The 20,239-nt window shown below is 34.5% G+C and overlaps 1 protein-coding gene across 2 annotated transcripts in view; it reads left to right on the forward strand.

Annotated features, from left to right (window-relative positions):
• Positions 1-20,239, forward strand: part of LOC150097593 (protein dpy-30 homolog) — an 88,868-nt gene that overhangs the window by 61,868 nt on the left and 6,761 nt on the right. For both annotated transcript variants that reach the window (XM_090406812.1, XM_090406811.1), the window contains exon 3: positions 8,108-8,256. In XM_090406812.1, the coding sequence (XP_090262938.1) occupies positions 8,108-8,256 (149 nt within the window). The remainder of the gene's footprint in view (positions 1-8,107; positions 8,257-20,239) is intronic.

Here is a 20,239-nt window from a genome sequence, read left to right on the forward strand (position 1 = left end):
AGACTAGCAGATATCCAGATCCCTCCCCTTTCCAGACATCTTAGCTAGTCTGGATGTTGTATCATTATAAGTGTCCCATCACTGCCTTCAGCCTTTTTAAATTTTTAAATTACTTTAAAGCCAAGAAATAGAAATGTTTAGAAATAGAAAGTTCTATTTCTAAACATTTTGCTTGGCACTGGGCTTCCTGCTTTCACCTCCTATTGTTAATTTATTTATGGAAGAATTTGAGGATGAAGTTCTGGCACAAGTGACCTTAAATCCACATATGATGGCATTATATGGAAAATATTTTTATTATTCAAAAAACACTTAACGATCTAGAGAATTTCATATGCTTCCTGAACGATTGTCATCCCCAAATCAAGTTTATTTTGGAGATTAAAAAAGGATGAAAAATTACCATTTTTGGATGTCCTTACCAAAAAAATGGTGAGGTGTATTGTTAGATGTCCATAGAAAACCAGCCGACGTGGGAAGATACACCAGCTCTTTTCACCACTAACAAAAGCTATGTAAAAAACCATGCTTTAAACATAGTTAGGAATGATGAAACAAGAAGGAAAGAGGGACCAATTCCTTTTGAAATGGCTCCTGCAACTTTAGAAATTAATTACAAAGATACAACTTCTTGCCTTATGTAGGTATCTCAACACAGAATTCACTATTATTGAAAAGTCAATATGAGAACAGACTGATTAACATCCCACAGAACTTCTTACATTCACTCAAAGATGGCATTCTATTTGAAAAAAATATCCTAAGGTATACAAAGATTCCATGTTCACCTTGCAAGGTTTGTCTGTTAGGAAGGAAGAAGTTTTGAAATCCATCAGAAGGAACACCTGATTGACATGGAATATAAAGAAATGGGGAGGGAAGTGGTCTCACTGAACACCTTCTCTAAATGACATATAATGAACTGGCCATCTGCATTGATGTCTTGTCTAAAAAAAACAACTGTTAGTTGTCCTTTAGGTTGTTTAATGAATCTTCTGAAGTGATCTATTCACAGGGCACCTTAAACAGAAACCTAGGCATTATTATTATTCTTAATGGTATTTGGATGTCCTTAATTCATTTATGCAACTGAAAAGACCTTTATTATGCCAATAACCACCTTCAGATGATACATAATAATGAAGATGCTGTGCATAATGTTTCAATTGACACATGTCATCATCACCATCATCAAATTCCTGCCATGTACCCTCACGTGGTGTACAGGATATGATAGTACTACATGAAAAAATTACATCATTACTAACTTCCTATCTACAATTTTCCTCCAAATCAGTCTGTTACTTATCAAGATTCCAACATTATCAGATCTTATATTTCTATCGCCTAAGGCACTTTGTACTGTATCAATCCACCTATATCTTGGTCTTCCTCTGGGTCATTTTCCTGTCAACATGGCAGAGAACACTTGTTTTGCTAATCTTTTTTTGCCCATTCTGTTTAAGTGACCATATCACCTGAGATTAGCTCTGCTAACGCATTCCTGGATGTTGACGATGTCAAGTTCTTTCCTAATATCCTCATTTTTAATGTGATATTGCCATTGATGCCATCTGTTCATGCCTATAATCTTTCTCAGGACTCTCATATCTGCGGTCTCTAATCTTTGGTCAAGTGTTTTACTTCTGACCCAGCTCTCAGATCCATAAGTTAAAACTGGTTTGAACACTGTCTTGTATACAGCTAATTTAGTGTTCCGACTAATTTCTCTCTTATTCCATATGAATTTATTCAATTGACTTCCAACCATACCAGCTTTGCTGATTCTGTAGTCTATTTCTATATTGAATTTATCATCTTCACTAAAAATCGTGCCTAAGTAGCTGAAATGTTTTATTTGTTCCACAGGTTCTTCGTTCACAACACAGTTGACATTTTCAGTGATTCTGCCTATTTTCATTGTCTTTGTCTTTTTATTGCTGACCTTCATACCATATCTATTACAACAGTTATTCAATTTAGTCAGAGAATCTTGCAGACTTGTAGTGGATTTATTTAGAAGTATAACATCATCTGCATAAAGCAAAGAGCTGACATTAATATTTCCAATTTTGATATCGTGTTTAATACCACTTTCCTTCATAATATGATCCATATAGATAATGAATAACAGAGGGGATAATGTACATCCTTGTCTCACACCAGATTTAACATTAAACCATCTTCCTGTACTTCAATTCTAACTGCTGACTTACAACTCAAAGACTAAGTATTGCTTGATATAATGCCCCATTGACACCATATAACTGTAGCATATTGAATAGCTTCTCTCTTGGCACCTTGTCATATGACTTTTCCAAATCGACAAAACTTGAATACAGATCTTTGTTATATTCCCATGCTTTCTCAACTATTTGTCGTAAAGTGAAGATCTGATCCTGACAGCCTCTATTTGGCCTTAATCCAGCTTATTCTTCACCAAGCTTTTCTTCCACAATTCTTCTCAATCATTTCTCAAGTATGCTTGCATAAATCTTGCCAGGAACACTTAGTAGGGAAACACCTCTGTAATTCTCACATTTAGTTTTATTTCCCTTTTTATATATGGGTACTATGAGAGCTCTACTCCAATCATCAGGAATTCGTCCCTCTGTTCAGGCTTTCTGAACTATGCAGTGCTGCCACTGTAGACTTTTATACCACCATACTTCAGCATTTCTGGTCGAATATCATCCACTCCTGCTGCCTTTCCACATTTTAAGCCTTTGATGGCTTTTTCCACTTCAGGTATGGATATGTATTCCTGACTGTATGCCTGTTGAGTACTGCTCGTTTCATTTAGCAATTTTTCGAAGTAATTACTCCATACTACAAGGATATCTTTTTCTCCCATTTTCATGTCACTTTATCATCTCTAACTCCTTTTACAGCACTCTTTCCTCCATTTCTAAGCTTCTTCAACAACCTCCAGAATACTCTGCCACCTTCTTGATATTTATTTTCTATATTCTTGCCAGTGTCCTCCCATGACTTATGTTTAGCTAGTTTTACACAGTGTTTCACTTTCTTACATTTGTCTCTGTATTCTCTAAGAGCAAAAGCTGACTTATTTGACAGGAACGTTTGATATGATTTCTTCTTTTGCTTCACTGCCTCTTTAACTTCCTGTGTCCACAATGGAGTTCTAATTTTTCTATCCTTGCAGACAACTTCACCACATGCCTCTCTAGTTGAGTCAATCAGGGTTTTCTTCAAGGCTTGCCACTGAATCTCCAAGGTCTGATTCCTGTTCTCAAACTCTTTCATTTTTTCTTCAATAATCTTTCTGAATGGTAGTCTACAGTTCACATCTGAGAGCTGCTCAACTTTTATTCGCTTTAAAACTTTCTTACATGTTATTCTTTTCAATATGAAATTCAATTTTATCCTGATCAAGACTAAATAGTGATCACTTCCAATTTCAAATCCTATGTACACCTGGTGTCCTGCACCAGGGAGAAAACATTGCTATCAACAATAACATAGTCAATGAGACTTTTCTTATTCCTTGCCTCTTCTCTCCATGTGAATTTGTGCACATTTTTATGTTGGAACATGGTGTTAGTCAATAACCAGTCCATGTCCTGAGCAGAAATCCAACAGATATTTGCCATTATTATTAACTTTGCTCTTTTCTCCAAATTTTCCCAAAATATTTTTGTATGTCTCACAATCGAAAAATTCCTCCACTTCTACCTTAGTAGAACCTTCTGTGGGACCATAGGCACAAATAAATCTCATTGTCCAGTTCCCAGTTCCCCATTCTCATATTTGCCCACATTACTCTACTTGAGACTGCCTGCCATTCAAGAAGATTTGCCTCGTATTTTGTGTTGAATACTATGGCTACTCCTTCTTTTCCTTGATTGTCATTGCCTGAATATAACATTTTGTATTTATTGCTCAGAAAGGGCTCGCCAGTTTGTCTTTTTTGTTTCAGTCACCCCTATTATGTCGATTTGGTACTTATCTAATTCCTCAGCTAGCTCCATTTCTTTGCCATTCAGGCTTCTTATGTTGATAGTACCAATCTTTAACTCTGGTGATGTTGATTTGGGGTGTGTTTTCGGATTTGTTCCAGTAGCTGACTTTTCGCTGTTTGCCCTGGTTCCCTGGCGAAAACAACGGGGGCCCTTGTTTAACCGGGCGATGCCCTAGCCGGCATGAAATTTTGTCATGTTGTACCATCATTTTTTATTTTGGTTTAACCAATAAGAATACAATTTGGTCAGCTAAATCCCAAATTGCCAGTCCATCCTCGTTCGTTCAGTATCAAAATAGATACGCAACAAGGTGCCCCACGAGAAGGTGAGAATTGGACATTAGGTCAGAAGCCCTGGTCAGTTCTCTGCATTCCTTTAGAGGCTATGTGGAGGTCTCCTCTCAGTTATACAGCTTTGATCCTTAAGCACCACTTGTAAATAGTTAATTTTGCAATAGTTCTGCATTAATTTTTATTTTTTTATTTAAAAAAAAATTTCCTATCATGTTGCATTTTCTATAACATTTTTGCTGATAGATGGTCAGATAATGTTGAAATGTTATATCAAATTCATTGTCTATTCATGCAATTTACGAAAAGTTTGGTAAATCATTAGATTCTTGAAGTACTCGCAAGAGGTGGATAGGATACTCTGATTGTACTACATGATTAATTTTGTAATATTACTAGCTTCCTTTCAAATTTTCTTCCAAATTAATGTCTTTCTTCCTCCCTCAGATCTCCAATATTGTCAAAACTAACATTTTTGTCTTTTAGCAGCATTACTAATCAGATCAGCTTGTGTCTACACAAGCTGATATATATATATATATATATATATATATTTACACACACACACACACAGTATATTTAGCTTTAGAAGGCAGCATGATAGGACTTGAGTTATTTATCTGTTAGTCATGAATTTTTTTCTAAAACTAGAAACTAGGCTGTTCTGCCTGGTGTACTGTGATAATGAGACAAGCTTTTTGTGCTCTGAAGATGCAGCTTTGAAATCCTGTAAAATATTAACAGGTTAATAAATACTTATTTTTCTTGTTGCGCATTGCATTTATAAACATTAATATAACTGCTTTTAACCCTTTCTGCATACTAGTTTCAAATTATTGTATATAAACAACATATACTAATAAAAAATCCTATTAGTATATGTTGTTGTTTAGTGGACTAATTTTTGTTATTCTAGGTTCAAGACATTGATGAATGTGCATCCTTCATTAGAATTCGGTTTTTAGTCAAAATAATTGAAAATACTAAGAATTGTTTCTTAGCTTGGTTAAATGAAATTTACTAGTTAAGATCAATATTAAAATTTGTTGTCAAGTTTTCAAGTTGGACAGTTTTAAAGCCAAAAATTGCTTTGGATTTAGATGTTGTAGAGAATGATAGCTCTGTATAAGAATACTAATTGCAGCCCACTTTTTATGACAGTCTTTGATCATTTCCTTACTTTATTTTTGTATTCTCTGATGTATTTATTAGTCGGAGACTTTTTACATACTTTCTCTGAAATGCTGGCAGCAGCACCCTAGCTTGCATGAGTTTTTATTATGATGTACAATTACTGAATGCTCTAAGCCAGCTGTCTCAAACTGCTAGCCTATTTTTATTCATAAACTTCTGTACAATGAGAATTGATTATTGTCAAAATATCCCTGGTTGGTTCTCTGCATTCTATACAGATTATATGGAAGTGTTTCCAATTATCTAGTTTTAACCCTTAAGCAATGACATTCTGTAAATTTCAAAAAAAAAAAAAAAAAAAAAAAAAAAAACCCTAGATGCCTGAAAGGCTTCAATTTGGCAAGTTTATTAGCATAAAGGATATTGTTATAGCCAGATAGATCTGACACTTAAAAGTTTCAAAATGTACCAGATAGCTTATGAAAATAATATAACATTTAGCATCAAAGTTGCCTTGGTTTGCACTAAAAAGATAACAGAATCTGCAGAAGCTCTTACATTCACCTTTTATTAGCATTTTAGGATTTATCTTGCTTGGCAGCTGTTTTGAACTATTGGTTCACATCAGACTTGGCAGAAACCTTTTATAAGTGAACTCTCAGTAGGTACATAAAGTATTAGAATATAAAACCTAAAGGGCTTCAATCGGGAAAGTTAATGTGAAGAACATTATCCATCCATCATTTTTATATTTAGATAGAAATGAAAGTTAAAAAGTTTCAGAATTTACCAGCGAGTATATGAGAATATAACCTTCTGCATTGGAGTTGTCTTGGTTTATACTACTTAATACACAGTCTCTGCCCAGTAGCCTGTAAATATGAAGTAACACCAGTGCCAAAAGTTATTGTTGTCATTACAAGAAACCTCCAGGGCGGAGTTGGGGACTCGTTGAAGGAAGCCACATATCACTCGCATATTTCTTGATTCATTCATACTGTTTGCACTCACAACCTCCAAAGACATGCCATTCGAGTCACCCATCACTCTATAAGAGAAAAATCTAGCTCTCATCCCTTTAATGACTGCATTCTTTCTCAGCTTCCATGGCTGGTCTCTCATCCTCTCTCTGTCTTCCATGAAATGAAAAATTCCATCTACTGGTATCCTTTATGATCCTCTCGGAAGTTTATAGGTCTCTGTCATCCCTCTTCCTCCTGTTTGCTAGTCTCTACAGACCACAATTCTCAATATCCTCATAAACTACATGCCAGAGTTGATATTTTCTTTTCACTCTCTACTGTATCTGCATACAGTAGTCCATGTGCAGTCTTATCATTGCCTTGTAAAGAGGCAAAATGACCACTTTTCCTTACATATCAATGTTTGTTTCAGCATTGCAATTATCCTCTGAGTTGCATTTGTAATTTTACTACATGACTCTTGAATTTCAACTTCCTATCTACTAAAAACTCCAAGATCACTATCCAAGAACGTACACCACACCACACAAACCTAATTGGTCCAACTTCAGGATATTGTTCTTACATTTGATATGGTGCATCAAAAAAAAAACAAAAAAAAAACTTAAAATTGCTGTTCAGAGAAGGGTATTCTGGTTAATTGATATTCATTGGTGACTCATATCTCAGACTTGTTTGATTCACTCCCTTGCAGATGTTTTGTTTTTAACTCCCACCACTTATGATTTTTTCTGTGTGTATTTTAATAGATGTTGAACTGGCTTCCATTATTTCTTAGCCTTTCTCTCAACTTCTAAAAATATAAACTATTGGTCACCATACATTCATAGTCCAGCTTCAAAATTACAAACTCCCTCTTCGTATAAACAAAAGAACAGAGTTGAGTTTTAAGAATGCTGAATACAATAGTCATGATAAAAAGTCAAAAGATGTTATCAGTTTTTTTTTTTTTTTCAATAGAAGGGTATTCTGGTTAATTGATATTCATTGGTGACTCATATCTCAGACTTGTTTGATTCACTCCCTTGCAGATGTTTTGTTTTTAACTCCCACCACTTATGCTTTTTTCTGTGTGTATTTTAATAGATGTTGAACTGGCTTCCATTATTTCTTAGCCTTTCTCTCAACTTCTAAAAATATAAACTATTGGTCACCATACATTCATAGTCCAGCTTCAAAATTACAAACTCCCTCTTCGTATAAACAAAAGAACAGAGTTGAGTTTTAAGAATGCTGAATACAATAGTCATGATAAAAAGTCAAAAGATGTTATCAGTTTTTTTTTTTTTTCAATAGCCAAATAGTAATCAATTAAGTATTGTCCTTGTAACAGTTGAAATACAAATCTGTATTCTAGTTTTGGAAAACCAGAAATCACTCTATAAGCAACCATTTGCTAGACTTGATTAACTGCTTTATTCAAATAAATTGTTTACTTGTCATAGCAGGCTGTTCCTAATGTACAGTTGACTGTCATTAAAGAAAACTCAGAGAGAGTACATGAATAGAATAATTTGTTATAATGGACAATTTGCTGTAATGAATTCTTTTAATATAGAATTGAATCTGTAGACTTTAGTTAATATTTTTCAGTAATTGGTTTAGTGAGTTATAGTGATGTTTGTTATATTGAATATGAACTATATATATTAATGAAATGGGAATGACTAACTGTAATGTGATTAAATAAATATTTTTTTTATGTATATGTTTATAGAGTGTAACTCCATCAGAAAAAGAGCCATCTGGTGAATCTGTTGCAAAGAAGCCAAGAGTTGATCTTCAGTCTCTCCCTACTCGACAGTATCTTGATCAGACAGTGGTTCCTATTCTTTTGCAGGCATTATCAACACTTGCAAAAGAAAGGTTTGAGTATTCCTTCTTTTTAGTCACTCACACATATTGCCTTTTTATTTTCTTAAAATCAATAAACTCTTAGCATTATTATATTCAAGAATAGAATTTAGATTAAGTACTCTAGAAAATTGGTAATAACAATATGAGAAGGAGACGTATTCAGAATGTCACATCACAAAATAGAAGCATTTTCTTAGAAAATTTTGAATTTTTTTAGATTAGAAATATAGAAACTTAACATTTAAAAAAAAATCATTTAACTGACGAACCTGACATGACAAGAGGGATATTTCTGTGAAATGAATAGTGTGGCTAAGTGTAAAAAAAAAAATCTATTACCGAAATTCCTGAAAATACTAGTCAACACCCATTTACAGTCCAGCTCCAAACTTGCTGAACCAACTTCTCTACCACCATTTTCATTCCATCCACCTGTGTTCTTTGGCACAGTGCTTGAAGGTTTTGGTAAGATGACTCTGTCTTATCCAAAGACCATAACCTTTCTTCTTACCCTCTTGCCTATGCATGGCACTGATTGCCAGTAGGTTTTGAATAACCTTTCATGCTGTAGTTCAGATCTTTAAAAAATAATAATAATAAATAAATAAATTCAATCCAATTTTTGATCCCCTTAAACTAGTCATGGACAACCTGAGAGCATAGGCCAGCTAGTGGCCTGCAAAAAAATGTAATCTCTTTATATTTTAAAGAGAGATTCCATTTTGATTTTTTTAAAAAAAAAATTGACAGAACAGGAGTGTATATATGTAGTATATTCATGAGCCGCAATCATTTGGATGGCATATGCATGACGTGTCCTGTACATTTAGTTTAGTTAATTCATCACTACCTAAAGTGTTGAATTAACTAGTTTGTTTTTTCTCTCTCTCTCTCTCTTTGTGTGTGTGTGTGTGTTGTTTCTTTATTTAGAGTATGGAGGAGGGTTACGGTACTGGTATAAGTGAAAGTGATGCAAAAAAAGACACTTATTATAACTGAAGTCAGTGAGATTGCATTCCTAGCCCACAAATTTGGTCCCATCCCCTTTGAATTACCTTTCCATCTTTTGAACCCAGCAAATTAAATAGAAAACACTTTAGATGTGGATTATGAAAAACAACTTTATATTGTGTGTGAAATGCCTCAGAAATTTTTGTAAATCCCCTCTGCATATGCTCTTCTGGCAGCTTTCCCTATAACTTGAATGTTGTGAATTTTGGTTCATTCTTTGACCTGAAGAACCATACATTAACAAAAGCTTATATATGATCGACATGTTTAAACACCCAGATCTGGTCAATTTTTATTTCATCTCATCTTCCTTTTTACCTTGTGATGTCGAGGGTTTATTAATCATCGGACCTCAAACCATTCACAGGATAAGGTGGTCAGCCCTATACCCCGGTATATCCTACGTCCTGTAGTGTTGAGTTCTCAAGGCCGGTTTGCCTGCTTTGCTGGATGATAAACCCCAGGATAAACTGGGAAAAAATCCTACTGTCCATGCCCAAGACCAGCTAACTTGGCTATGGCTGAGGAAGATCTTCGGCTTCTCACGTCATCGACAGGAATCGACCCTAGGACACTCCTTCCCCAGGCATATGGTTGCAAAGTGCACAGCCACTAGGCTAATCACACGGACTTAAAATAAGAGTTAAAATTAATAAAAATTTTAATAATACATATTAAAATATTCTGCTCTGCTATGTTAACTTTTAAAACAGACAATATTGTTTATCAGTCTTGAAAAAAAATTAATGCATTTTATAAGTGATATAATACCATTTATTATTTTGTTTTATTAATGATACTATTTGCCACTACATCTCTGCCATTATAAACAAAATATTGAAAACATTCAGTGTCACAAAAATTCTTGATAAAATAAAATCCTTAAATCTACCCATATAACTGTGTTAGTGTGTTTCTGAATTCTGATTGGTTCCAGAAAAAAAAGGGAAAAAAAAAAAAAACTATTTATGACATGAAACAGAATCAGCATTATGTAAATAAAAGTGACAATTAAACTTGAAATTCCTTGTTTTTTTAATCCATCAACTAAAACTTTCACTCATCCACAAAGGAGATGAGTGCATTTCCCAATAGATGTTTTTGCATGTATATCACATCCTTATCACAATTTACAAAACAAAACATGAAGCAGAATGAGCATTATACAAATAAAAGTGATAATTAAGTCAAAACTTTTTTTATACAAGTCAACTAAAAAAAAATTTTCATCATCATGGATGAGCAAATGTGCACATTTTTAGCCCAACTGATATGTATTCTTGAGGAGTGTATGGGATAGTAGAACATGCAAAGCTTTATATTACTAACTTCCTATCAGCAATTTTCCTTCAACTTACTCTAGTCAGGACTTCGGTGTTATCAGACTGTGTATTTCAGTCTTTTACAAGTACATCACATTGCATCAGTTCACCTAGATCTTGGGCTTCCTTTTGTCCTGCTTCGAAACACCTGCTTAACCTTTTCTCTCTCATTCAGTTTAAGTGACATATCATCTGAGATTAGTCTCATACATTCCTGAATGCTATCAATGTCAAATTCCTGCATAATATCATAATTTCTAATATGATTCTGCCATGGATACCATCTGTAATCTATATTTCCTGATGAACCGTTTTATTTCTAACTCAGCTCTCAGATCCATAAGTTAACACTGCCTTATATACAGCTGCTTTATTGATTGATTTCTCTTTTATCCATATAAATGTATTCAGTTGACTCCTTACCATACCAGCTTTGCTTATTCTGTTATCTATTTCCATATTTATTTTTCCATCTTCACTAAAAATTATGCCTCCCTGTTTCTCATCTGTAAGATGACAAGTTGAGTCCCCCCCCCCCCATGGACAACTTGTCATCTTACAGATGAGAAACAGGGAGGCATAATTTTTAGTGAAGATGGAAAATTGGTTCTGTCTTTGGCCATTTCTGTCATCTTTCTAAAGCTCAATAATCATGACTTTTCCTTCAAAGACCATGACCAAGTTCTGTTTGGTCTGCCTTTTGACCTCCAGTGATTCTGTTCAAGACTACATCTGGTAATCTTTCAAAGGACATTCTCTGGAGGTATCTTAATTGCTGTTTAAGAATGATAGCTATGATATTTTCTTTATAGTTTAATTTGTATTTGACTTGCTCATTTGTTTTGTGTTTTGACCATTTAGTTTTATTTATTTTTCTTAAGCATTTCATTTCGAATGCTCTGATTTTCTGTATTTCTTTCCGATTGAGTGTCCCTATCTCAGCTCCATATGTTGCTGTAGGTATAATAATGGTTTTATAGTTTTAGTTTGAGGCTTTTTGAAATGCTGCTATTTTTCTTCATTTTGTTTAATTTATTCATATTAGACCATCCTTTGTTGAGTCTGTATTTTACTGTTTCTGTGTTGTTGAGGTCGTGAGTAAGACTGAAAAGATATGTAAATTGCTTTACTTACTGTTTCTGTAATGTCAAGATTGTGAGTAATGAGACTCCCAGGATATGTAAATTGCTTTATTTGTTCAAATATATGATTTTCTAAGTCCATTAAAAATTTTTCCTCATCTCTTCCTATTTTCATTGTTTTAATTTTGCTTGGATTTTTCCTTCCAAAAGTTTTATTCTCTTCATTTAAAATTTTTGTTTTTCCAATTGTGCTTTAGATTTTGAATAATATCTGCATATTTAATGTGGTTGATATTTGTGCCCTTTATTTGTAGACCTGATTCTTCAGCTATGGATTTGCATATTTCTTTGAGATAGATAATAATAAATTTGTTGAGAGTGGGGAAACCCTGCATGACTCCTTTTTCTACTTTGAATTTGTCTATTTTTTTTATTTTCTTACATTTAATTATGCCTAAATAGCCAAAATGTTTTATTTGTTTTATAGATTTCCTATTTAGATTGTAGCTGATTTTTTCAATGTATGAGGGTGGGCTGAAAAGTTCTCAGCCTCGCCCATAGATGGCAACACTATTAGCAAGATTTTTCAAAGTTGGTACATCTGTCATAAGCATTCATGTGAAATTGTAAGTCATTCTATCAGGTAGTTTGTTTTATACAGCTGTCTGAAGCAAAAGTGTTGTCTGTATCCCACAAAATGGATGAAATTGAGTATCATGCAGTTATAAAATTCTTTGTAAAAGAATGTTTAATGCCAAAAGAAATTCGTTTGAAGTTCATAAAAGTTTAGGGGCACTTTTCCCCCTTCGTTTTCGACAATTAAGAAATGGGCTCTTGAGTTTAGACGTTGGCCGTACTACCAGCCTTGAAGATGATCCACATGAAGGACATCCAAAAATTGTAACAAAACCAGAAATCATTGATCAAATGCACAATATGGTATAGGATGACAGGTGAGTCAAAGTGCATGAAATTGCTGAGACTATATGCATTTCAAAAGAACGTGTAGGATATATTTTGCATGAAGAATTGTAAATGATCAAAAACGCACTTGCATGAAAATCTCTGAACAGTGCTTGGAGAGTTTTAACAAGAATAAAACTGATTTTATGCTTTGATTTATTACTAAGGGGTGCTTAAGGGTCAAAGCTGTATAACTGAGAGGACACCTCCACATAGCCTTTAAAGGAATGCGGAGAACCGACCAGGGCTTCTGACATAATGTCCAATCATCACCTTCAAGTGGTGCACCCTGTTAGGTATCTACCTGGATACTGAACGGACGAGGATGGGCTGGCAATTTGGGATTTAGCCAACCAAATTGTATTCTTATTGGCTTAAACCAAAATACAAAATGATGGTACAACATCACAAAATTTCATGCCAGCTGGGGCATCGCCCGGTTAAACAAGGTCCCTGTTGTTTTCACCAGGGCGAACAGTGAAAAGTCAGTTACTGGAACAAATCTGAAAACATACCCCAACTCAACATCACCAGAGTTAAAGATCGGTACTATCAACATAAGAAGCCTGAATGGCAAAGAAATGGAACTAGCTGAGGAATTAAATAAGTACCAGATCAACATAATAGGAGTGACTGAAACAAAAAAGGCAAAAACTGGAGTGATATTTCTGAGCAATAAATACAAAATGTTATATTCAGGTAATGATAATCAAGGAAATGGAGTAGCCCTCAACACTTTGGTATTCAACACTAAATACGAGGATAATCTTCTTGAATGGCAGGCAATCTGTAGATTGCCTGCCATTCAAGAAGATTATTTTAAAAGTAGAGTGATGTGGGCAAATATCAGAATGGGGGAACTGGACAATGAGACTTTTTTGTGCCTGTGGTCCCACAGAAAGTTCTACTAAGGTAGAAGTGAAGGAATTTTTTTCAGGCTTTAGAGAAAGCAACTGACACAATGAAAAAGGAAAAGTTGGTCCTTGTTGGAGATCTAAATAGCAGAGTAGGAAATGATTGTCAGACATACAAAAATATTTTGGGAAAATTTGGAGAAAAGAGCAAAGCTAATAATAATGGCAAATACCTGTTGGATTTCTGCTCAGGACATGGACTGGTTATTACCAACATAAAATGTGCACAAATTCACATGGAGAGAAGAGGCAAAGGAATAAGAAAAGTCTGACTATGTTATTGTTGATAGTGATGTTCTCTCGTTGGTGCAGAACACCAGAGTTTACAGAGGATTTGAAATTGGAACTGATCACTATTTAGTCTTGAGCAGGATAAAATTGAATTTCATATTGAAAAGAATAACATGTAAGAAAATTTTAAAGCTAATAAAAGTTGAGCAGCTCTCAGATGTGAACTGTAGACTAAAATACACAAAGCTTATTGAAGAAAAAAATGAGAGTTTGAGAACAGGAACCAAACACTGGAGATTTAGTGGCAAGCCTTAAAGAAAACCCTGATTGATTCATCCAGAGAGGCATGGTGAGGTTGTCTGCAAGGATAGAAAAATCAGAACTCCATGGTGGACACAGGAAATTAAAGAGGCAGTGAAGGAAAAGAAGAAAGTATATCAAAAGTTCCAGGCAAATAAGTCTGCTTGTGCTCTTAGAGAATACAGAGACAAATGTAAGAAAGCTAAACACTGTGTAAAACTGGCTAAACAAACATAATGGGAGGACTTTGGCAAGAACATAGAAAATAAATATCAAGAAGTTGGCAAAATATTTTGGAGGTTGTTGAAGAAGCTTAAAAATGGAGGAAAGAGTGCTGTAAAAGGAATTAGAGATGATAAAGTGACATGAAAATGGGAGAAAAAGATATCCTTGTAGTATGGAGTAATTACTTCGAAAAATTGCTAAATGAAACGAGCAGTACTCAACAGGCATACAGTCAGGAATACATATCCATACTTGAAGTAGAAAAAGCTATCAAAGGCCTGAAATGTGGAAAGGGAACAGGAGTAGATGATATTCGACCAGAAATGCTGAAGTATGGTGGTATAAAAGTCTTACAGTGGCTGCACTGCATAGTTTTGAAGTCCTGGACAGAGGGATGAATTCCCGATGATTGGAGTAGAGCTCTCATAGTACCCATATATAAAAAGGGAAATAAAACTGAATGTGAGAATTACAGAGGTATTTCCCTACTGAGTGTTACTAAGATTTATACAAGTATACTTGAGAAACGGTTGAGAAGAATTGTGGAAGAAAAGCTTGGTGAAGAACAAGCTGGATTCAGGCCAAATAGAGGCTGTCAGGATGAGATCTTCACTTTATGACAAATAGTTGAAAAATCATGGGAATATAACAAAGATCTGTATTTAAGTTTTGTCGATCTGGATCAGGCATATGACAAGGCGCCAAGACAGAAGCTATTCAATAGGGGCATTATATCAAGCAATACTTAGTCTTTATTTGTATTGTAAGTCAGCAGTAGAATTGAAGGAAGTACAGGAAGATGGTTTAATGTTAAATCTGGTGTCAGACAAGGATGTATATTATCCCCTCTGTTATTCATTTTCTATATGGATCACATTATGAAGGAAAGTAGTATTAACCTGATATCAAAATTAGATATGGTAATCTCAGCTCTCTACTTCATGCAGATGATGTTATACTTCTAAATAAATCTGCTACAAGTCTGCAAGATTCCCTGACTAAATTGAATAACTGTTGTAATAGATATGGTATGAAGGTCAGCAATAACAAGACAAAGAAAATAGGCAGAGGCACTGAAAATATCAACTGCATTGTGAATAAAGAAACTATAGAACAAGTAAAACATTTCAGCTACTTAGGCACAATTTTTAGTGAAGATGGTAAATTCAATATAGAAATAGACAACAGAATCAGCAAAGCTGGTATGGTGGGAAGTCAATTGAATAAATTCATATGGAATAAGAGAGAAATTAGTCAGAACACTAAATTAGCTGTATACAAAACAGTGTTCAAACCAGTTTTAACTTATGGATCTGAGAGCTGGGTCAGAAGTAAAACACTTGACCAAAGACTAGAGACTGCAGATATGAGAGTCCTGAGAAAGATTATAGGCATGAACAGATGGCATCAATGGCAATATCATATTAAAAATGAGGATATTAGGAAAGAACTTGACATTGTCAGCATCCAGGAATGGGTTAGCAGAGCTAATCTCAGGTGGTATGGTCACTTAAATAGAATGGGAGAGGAAAGATTAGCAAAACAAGTGTTCTCTGCCATGTTGGCAGGAAAATGACCCAGAGGATGACCAAGATATAGGTGGATTGATACAGTACAAAGTGCTTAGGTGATAGAAATATAAGATCTGATAATGTTGGAATCTTGATAAGTAACATACTGATTTGGAGGAAAATTGTAGATAGGAAGTTAGTAATGATATAAATGTTTCATGTAGTACTATCATATCCTGTATACCCCTTGAAGGTACATGGCAGGAATTTGATGATGATTTATTACTATGGATGAGACTTGGATTCACCATTACACACCAGAATCCAAACAGCAGTTAAAACAGTAGACAGAAGCTAGTTGTTTAGTGCCAAAGAAGACAAAGTCGTGAACAAATGTCATGACATCTGTGTTTTGGGATGTTAAATGCATTTTGTTTATTAATTTTCTTGAAAAGGGTAAAACAATAAACTGGTTAATATTATTCAGATCTTTTAATCAGCCTAGATGAAAATATTTGTGAGAAAAGACCCGGTTTGCAGAAGAAAAAAATCGTCTTTCATTAGGACAATGCCCCTGCCCACAAAGGTGTTTTGGCAATGGGAAAATTAAGGGATCTGCACTATGAATTGTTGGAACATCCACCCTATTCCCCAGATTTGGCTTTCTCTGACTTCTGTCTCTTCTCAAAATTAACTCTTCCTCGCTGGTCAGCATTTTTCTTCGAATCAAGAGGTGATTGCAGCTGTAGAGGGGTAATTTGCAGATCTTCCTGAGAACTACTACAACAGGATAATGGTGCTGGAATAAATGTATCATTCTTAAGGGAGATTATGTTGAAAAATAATTTCATTGTTAGGCCGAGAACTTTTCAGACCATCCTTGTATACCTGTCTGTTTTCATGGACTTGCTGAAAATTGGTATGAAATCAGCATAGAATTGCTGATTTTATACCATATTTAGTACAGCAGTTGTTCAGTTTAAGAATTCCTCCTTCTCATCATCATATTCCTGACATGTACCCTCAAAGGGTGTATAGGCTATGATAGTACTACATGAGAAATTATATCACCACTAACATTATCAGACTTATATTTCTGTCTTCTAAGGCACTTTTTACTGTATCAGTCCACCTATATTTTGGTCTTCCTCTGGGTCTTTTTCCTGCCAACCTGACAGAGAATTGTTTTTTTAATCTTTCCTCTAACATTCTGTTTAAGTGACCATACCACTTGAGATTAGCTCTGCTAACAGTGTCGAGATCTTGCCATAATATCCTTGTTTTTAATATGATATTGCCATTGATGCCATGTGTTCATGCTCCTAATGTTTCTCAGACTCTCATATCTGTGGTCTCTAGTCTTTGGTGAAGTGTTTTATTTCTAACCCAGCTCTCAGATCCATGAGCTGAAATTGGCTCTGAACAATGTCTTGTATACAGCTAATTTAGTATTTTGACTAATTTCTCTCTTATTCCACATAAATTTATTCAATTCACTTCATACCATACAAGATTGTTGATTCTGTTGTCTATTTCCATATTCAGTTAACCATCTTCACTAAAAATCATGCCTAAGTAGCTAAATGTTTTATTTGTTCTATAGTTTCTTTATTCACAATGCAGTTGATATTTTCAGTGCCTCTGCCTATTTTCTTTGTCTTGTTATTGCTGACCTTCATACCATATCTATTACAACAGTTATTCAATTTAGTCAGGGAATCTTGCAGACTTGTAGCAGATTTATTTAGAAGTATAACATCATCTGCATGAAGTAGAGAGCTGAGATTACCATATCTAATTTTGATATCAGGTTAATACTACTTTCCTTCATAATGTGATCCATATAGAAAATGAATAACAGAGCGGATAATATACATCCTTGTTTCACACCAGATTTAACATTAAACCATCTTCCTGTACTTCCTTCAATTCTAGCTGCTGACTTACAATACAAATAAAGACTAAGTATTGCTTGTTATAATGCCCCATTGATACCATATAACTGTAGCATTTTGAATAGCTTTCCTCTTGGCACACCTTGTCATATGCCTTTTGCAGGTCTACAAAACTTAAAATACAGATCTTTGTTATATTCCCATGATTTCTCAGCTATTTGTCTTAAAGTGAAAAATCTTATCCTGACAGCCTCTATTTGGCCTGAATCCAGCTTGTTCTTCACCAAGCTTTTCTTCTACAATCCTTCTCAACAATTTCTCAAGTATACTTACATAAATCTTAGTAACACTCAGTAGTGAAATACCTCTGTAATTATCACATTCAGTTTTATTTCCCTTTTTATATATATGTACTATGAGAGCTCTACTCTAGTCATCTGGAATTCATCCACCTCTGTAAAGACCGTAAGATGGTCGAATATCATCTACTCCAGCTGCCTTAACACATTTCAGACTTTTGATGGCTTTTTCTACTTCAAGTATGGATATGTATTCCTGTGTGCATGCCTGTTGAATGTTTTGTACCACTCTGCTGTTTCATTTAGCAATTTTTTAAAGTAATCATTCCATACATCAAGGATATCTTTTTCTCCAGTTTTCATATCACCTTTATCATCTCTAATTTCTTTTACAACACTCTTTCCTCCATTTCTGAGCTTTTTCAACAACCTCCAGAATATTTTGCCACCTTCTTGATATTTATTTTCTATGCTCTTGCCAAAATCCTCCCATGACTTTTGTTTAGCCAGTTTTACACAGTGTTTAGCTTTCTTACATTTGTCTATGTATTCTCTAAGAGCACAAGCTGACTTATTTGCCTGGAACTTTTGATGTGCTTTCCTCTTTTCCTTCACTGCTTCTCTAATTCCTGTGTTCATCATGGAGTTCTGATTTTTCGATCCTTGAAGACAACCTCACCACATGCCGCTCTGGCTGAATCAGTGTTTTCTTCAGGATTTGCCACTGAATTTCCAAGGTTTGGTTCCTGTTCTCAAACTCTTTAATTTTTTCTTGAAGAATGTTTGTGTATTGTAGTTCTACAGTTCACATCTGAGAGCTGCTAAGCTTTTATTCGATTTAAAACTTTCTTACATATTCTCCTTTTCAATATTAAACAAGTCGTATATTCAATACCTTGAACCTGAACAGTCTGGACTTTCAGAGTTATCCTGCTCAAGACTAAATGGTGATCACTTCCGATTCAAATCCTCTGTACACTCTAGTGTACTGCACCAATGAGAAAACATCACTGAATATAACTCTGAAAGTCCAGACTGTTCAGGTTCAAGGTACTGAATATACGACTTGTGTTCTTCTGACCGGATCAGAGCAGATCTACCTGTTTGTGCGAAATGTGATAACCCACAAGTGCATGCCATCAACACTAGACATAGAGTTCAGTGGAACAAGACAAAAGTCGGTTCCTCATGGAACCGACTTTTGTCTTGTTCCATGGAACTTTTGTCTGGTCATGGAACGGCTTTACAAAAAAACATGTGAAACGTTACTTCACTCCAGTAACCTAAACAGATCCGATGGTCTACGTCTTTCCCCCTTGTGGGAGATAACACTCTATAAATCAGCAAATTTTTTATAACTTTTGAAATTGTATACACACACATATATATAAATTTTATTTTTTTTATTTTTTATTTATTAATTTTTTTCTTGGCGAAATAAATTAGGAAATTTAACCTTAGCTACTTGGGTGGGGCTTTGTGAATATATCAGTTATTGTTTAATTAGCCTTTGTACTTGTACTGATGATGTCCGTGATACTCAGGCCAAAAATTTCTACTAATAAAGAATATTTTACGTGAGTTAATTCCATTATTATAATAGTAAGTAATTTGTCTACTCACGGTATTTCCTTACTGAAACTTAAATTTCCTGTCATTCAAGAAGATTAGCCGCATATTTAGTGTTGAATACCATTGCTACTCCTTCTTTTCCTTGATTGTCATTGCCTGAATATAACATATTGGATTTATTGCTCAGAAAGATCTCTCCAGTTTTTGTCTTTTTTTTGTTTCAGTCACCCCTATCTTGAACTTGAACTCTGATGTTGAGTTGAGGTGTGTTTCTGGATTTGTGCAGACTTCATTTATTTAAGAGTATAACATCACCTGCGTAAAGAACTACATTTCAAATTTTGATATTTGACCTGGTGTCATTTGCCTTCCAAATGTGATCCATATAAATGATGAATAATAGTGATTAAAGTGTGCACCCTTGTTCCACACTTGATTTTACATTAAACTATCTTCATGTTTCTCCTTAAGTTCTATTTCAAATATACACTATATATTTGTTCAATATAATGCTCCACTTAAACTATTTAATTGAGTGCTTTGAATAGCTTTTCCGTTGGCACCTTGTCATATTCCTTTTTCTACAAAACTTAAATACGGATCCTTGTTATATTCCTCTGGTTTCATGACTGTATATCTTAACATTAAAATCTGATCCTGACAAGTT

Source organism: Typopeltis vanoorti, chromosome 17 (genome assembly GCF_054136105.1).
Source record: "Typopeltis vanoorti isolate ZY-2024b chromosome 17, IOZ_Tvanoo_1.0, whole genome shotgun sequence".
Classification (NCBI taxonomy): domain Eukaryota; kingdom Metazoa; phylum Arthropoda; class Arachnida; order Uropygi; family Thelyphonidae; genus Typopeltis; species Typopeltis vanoorti.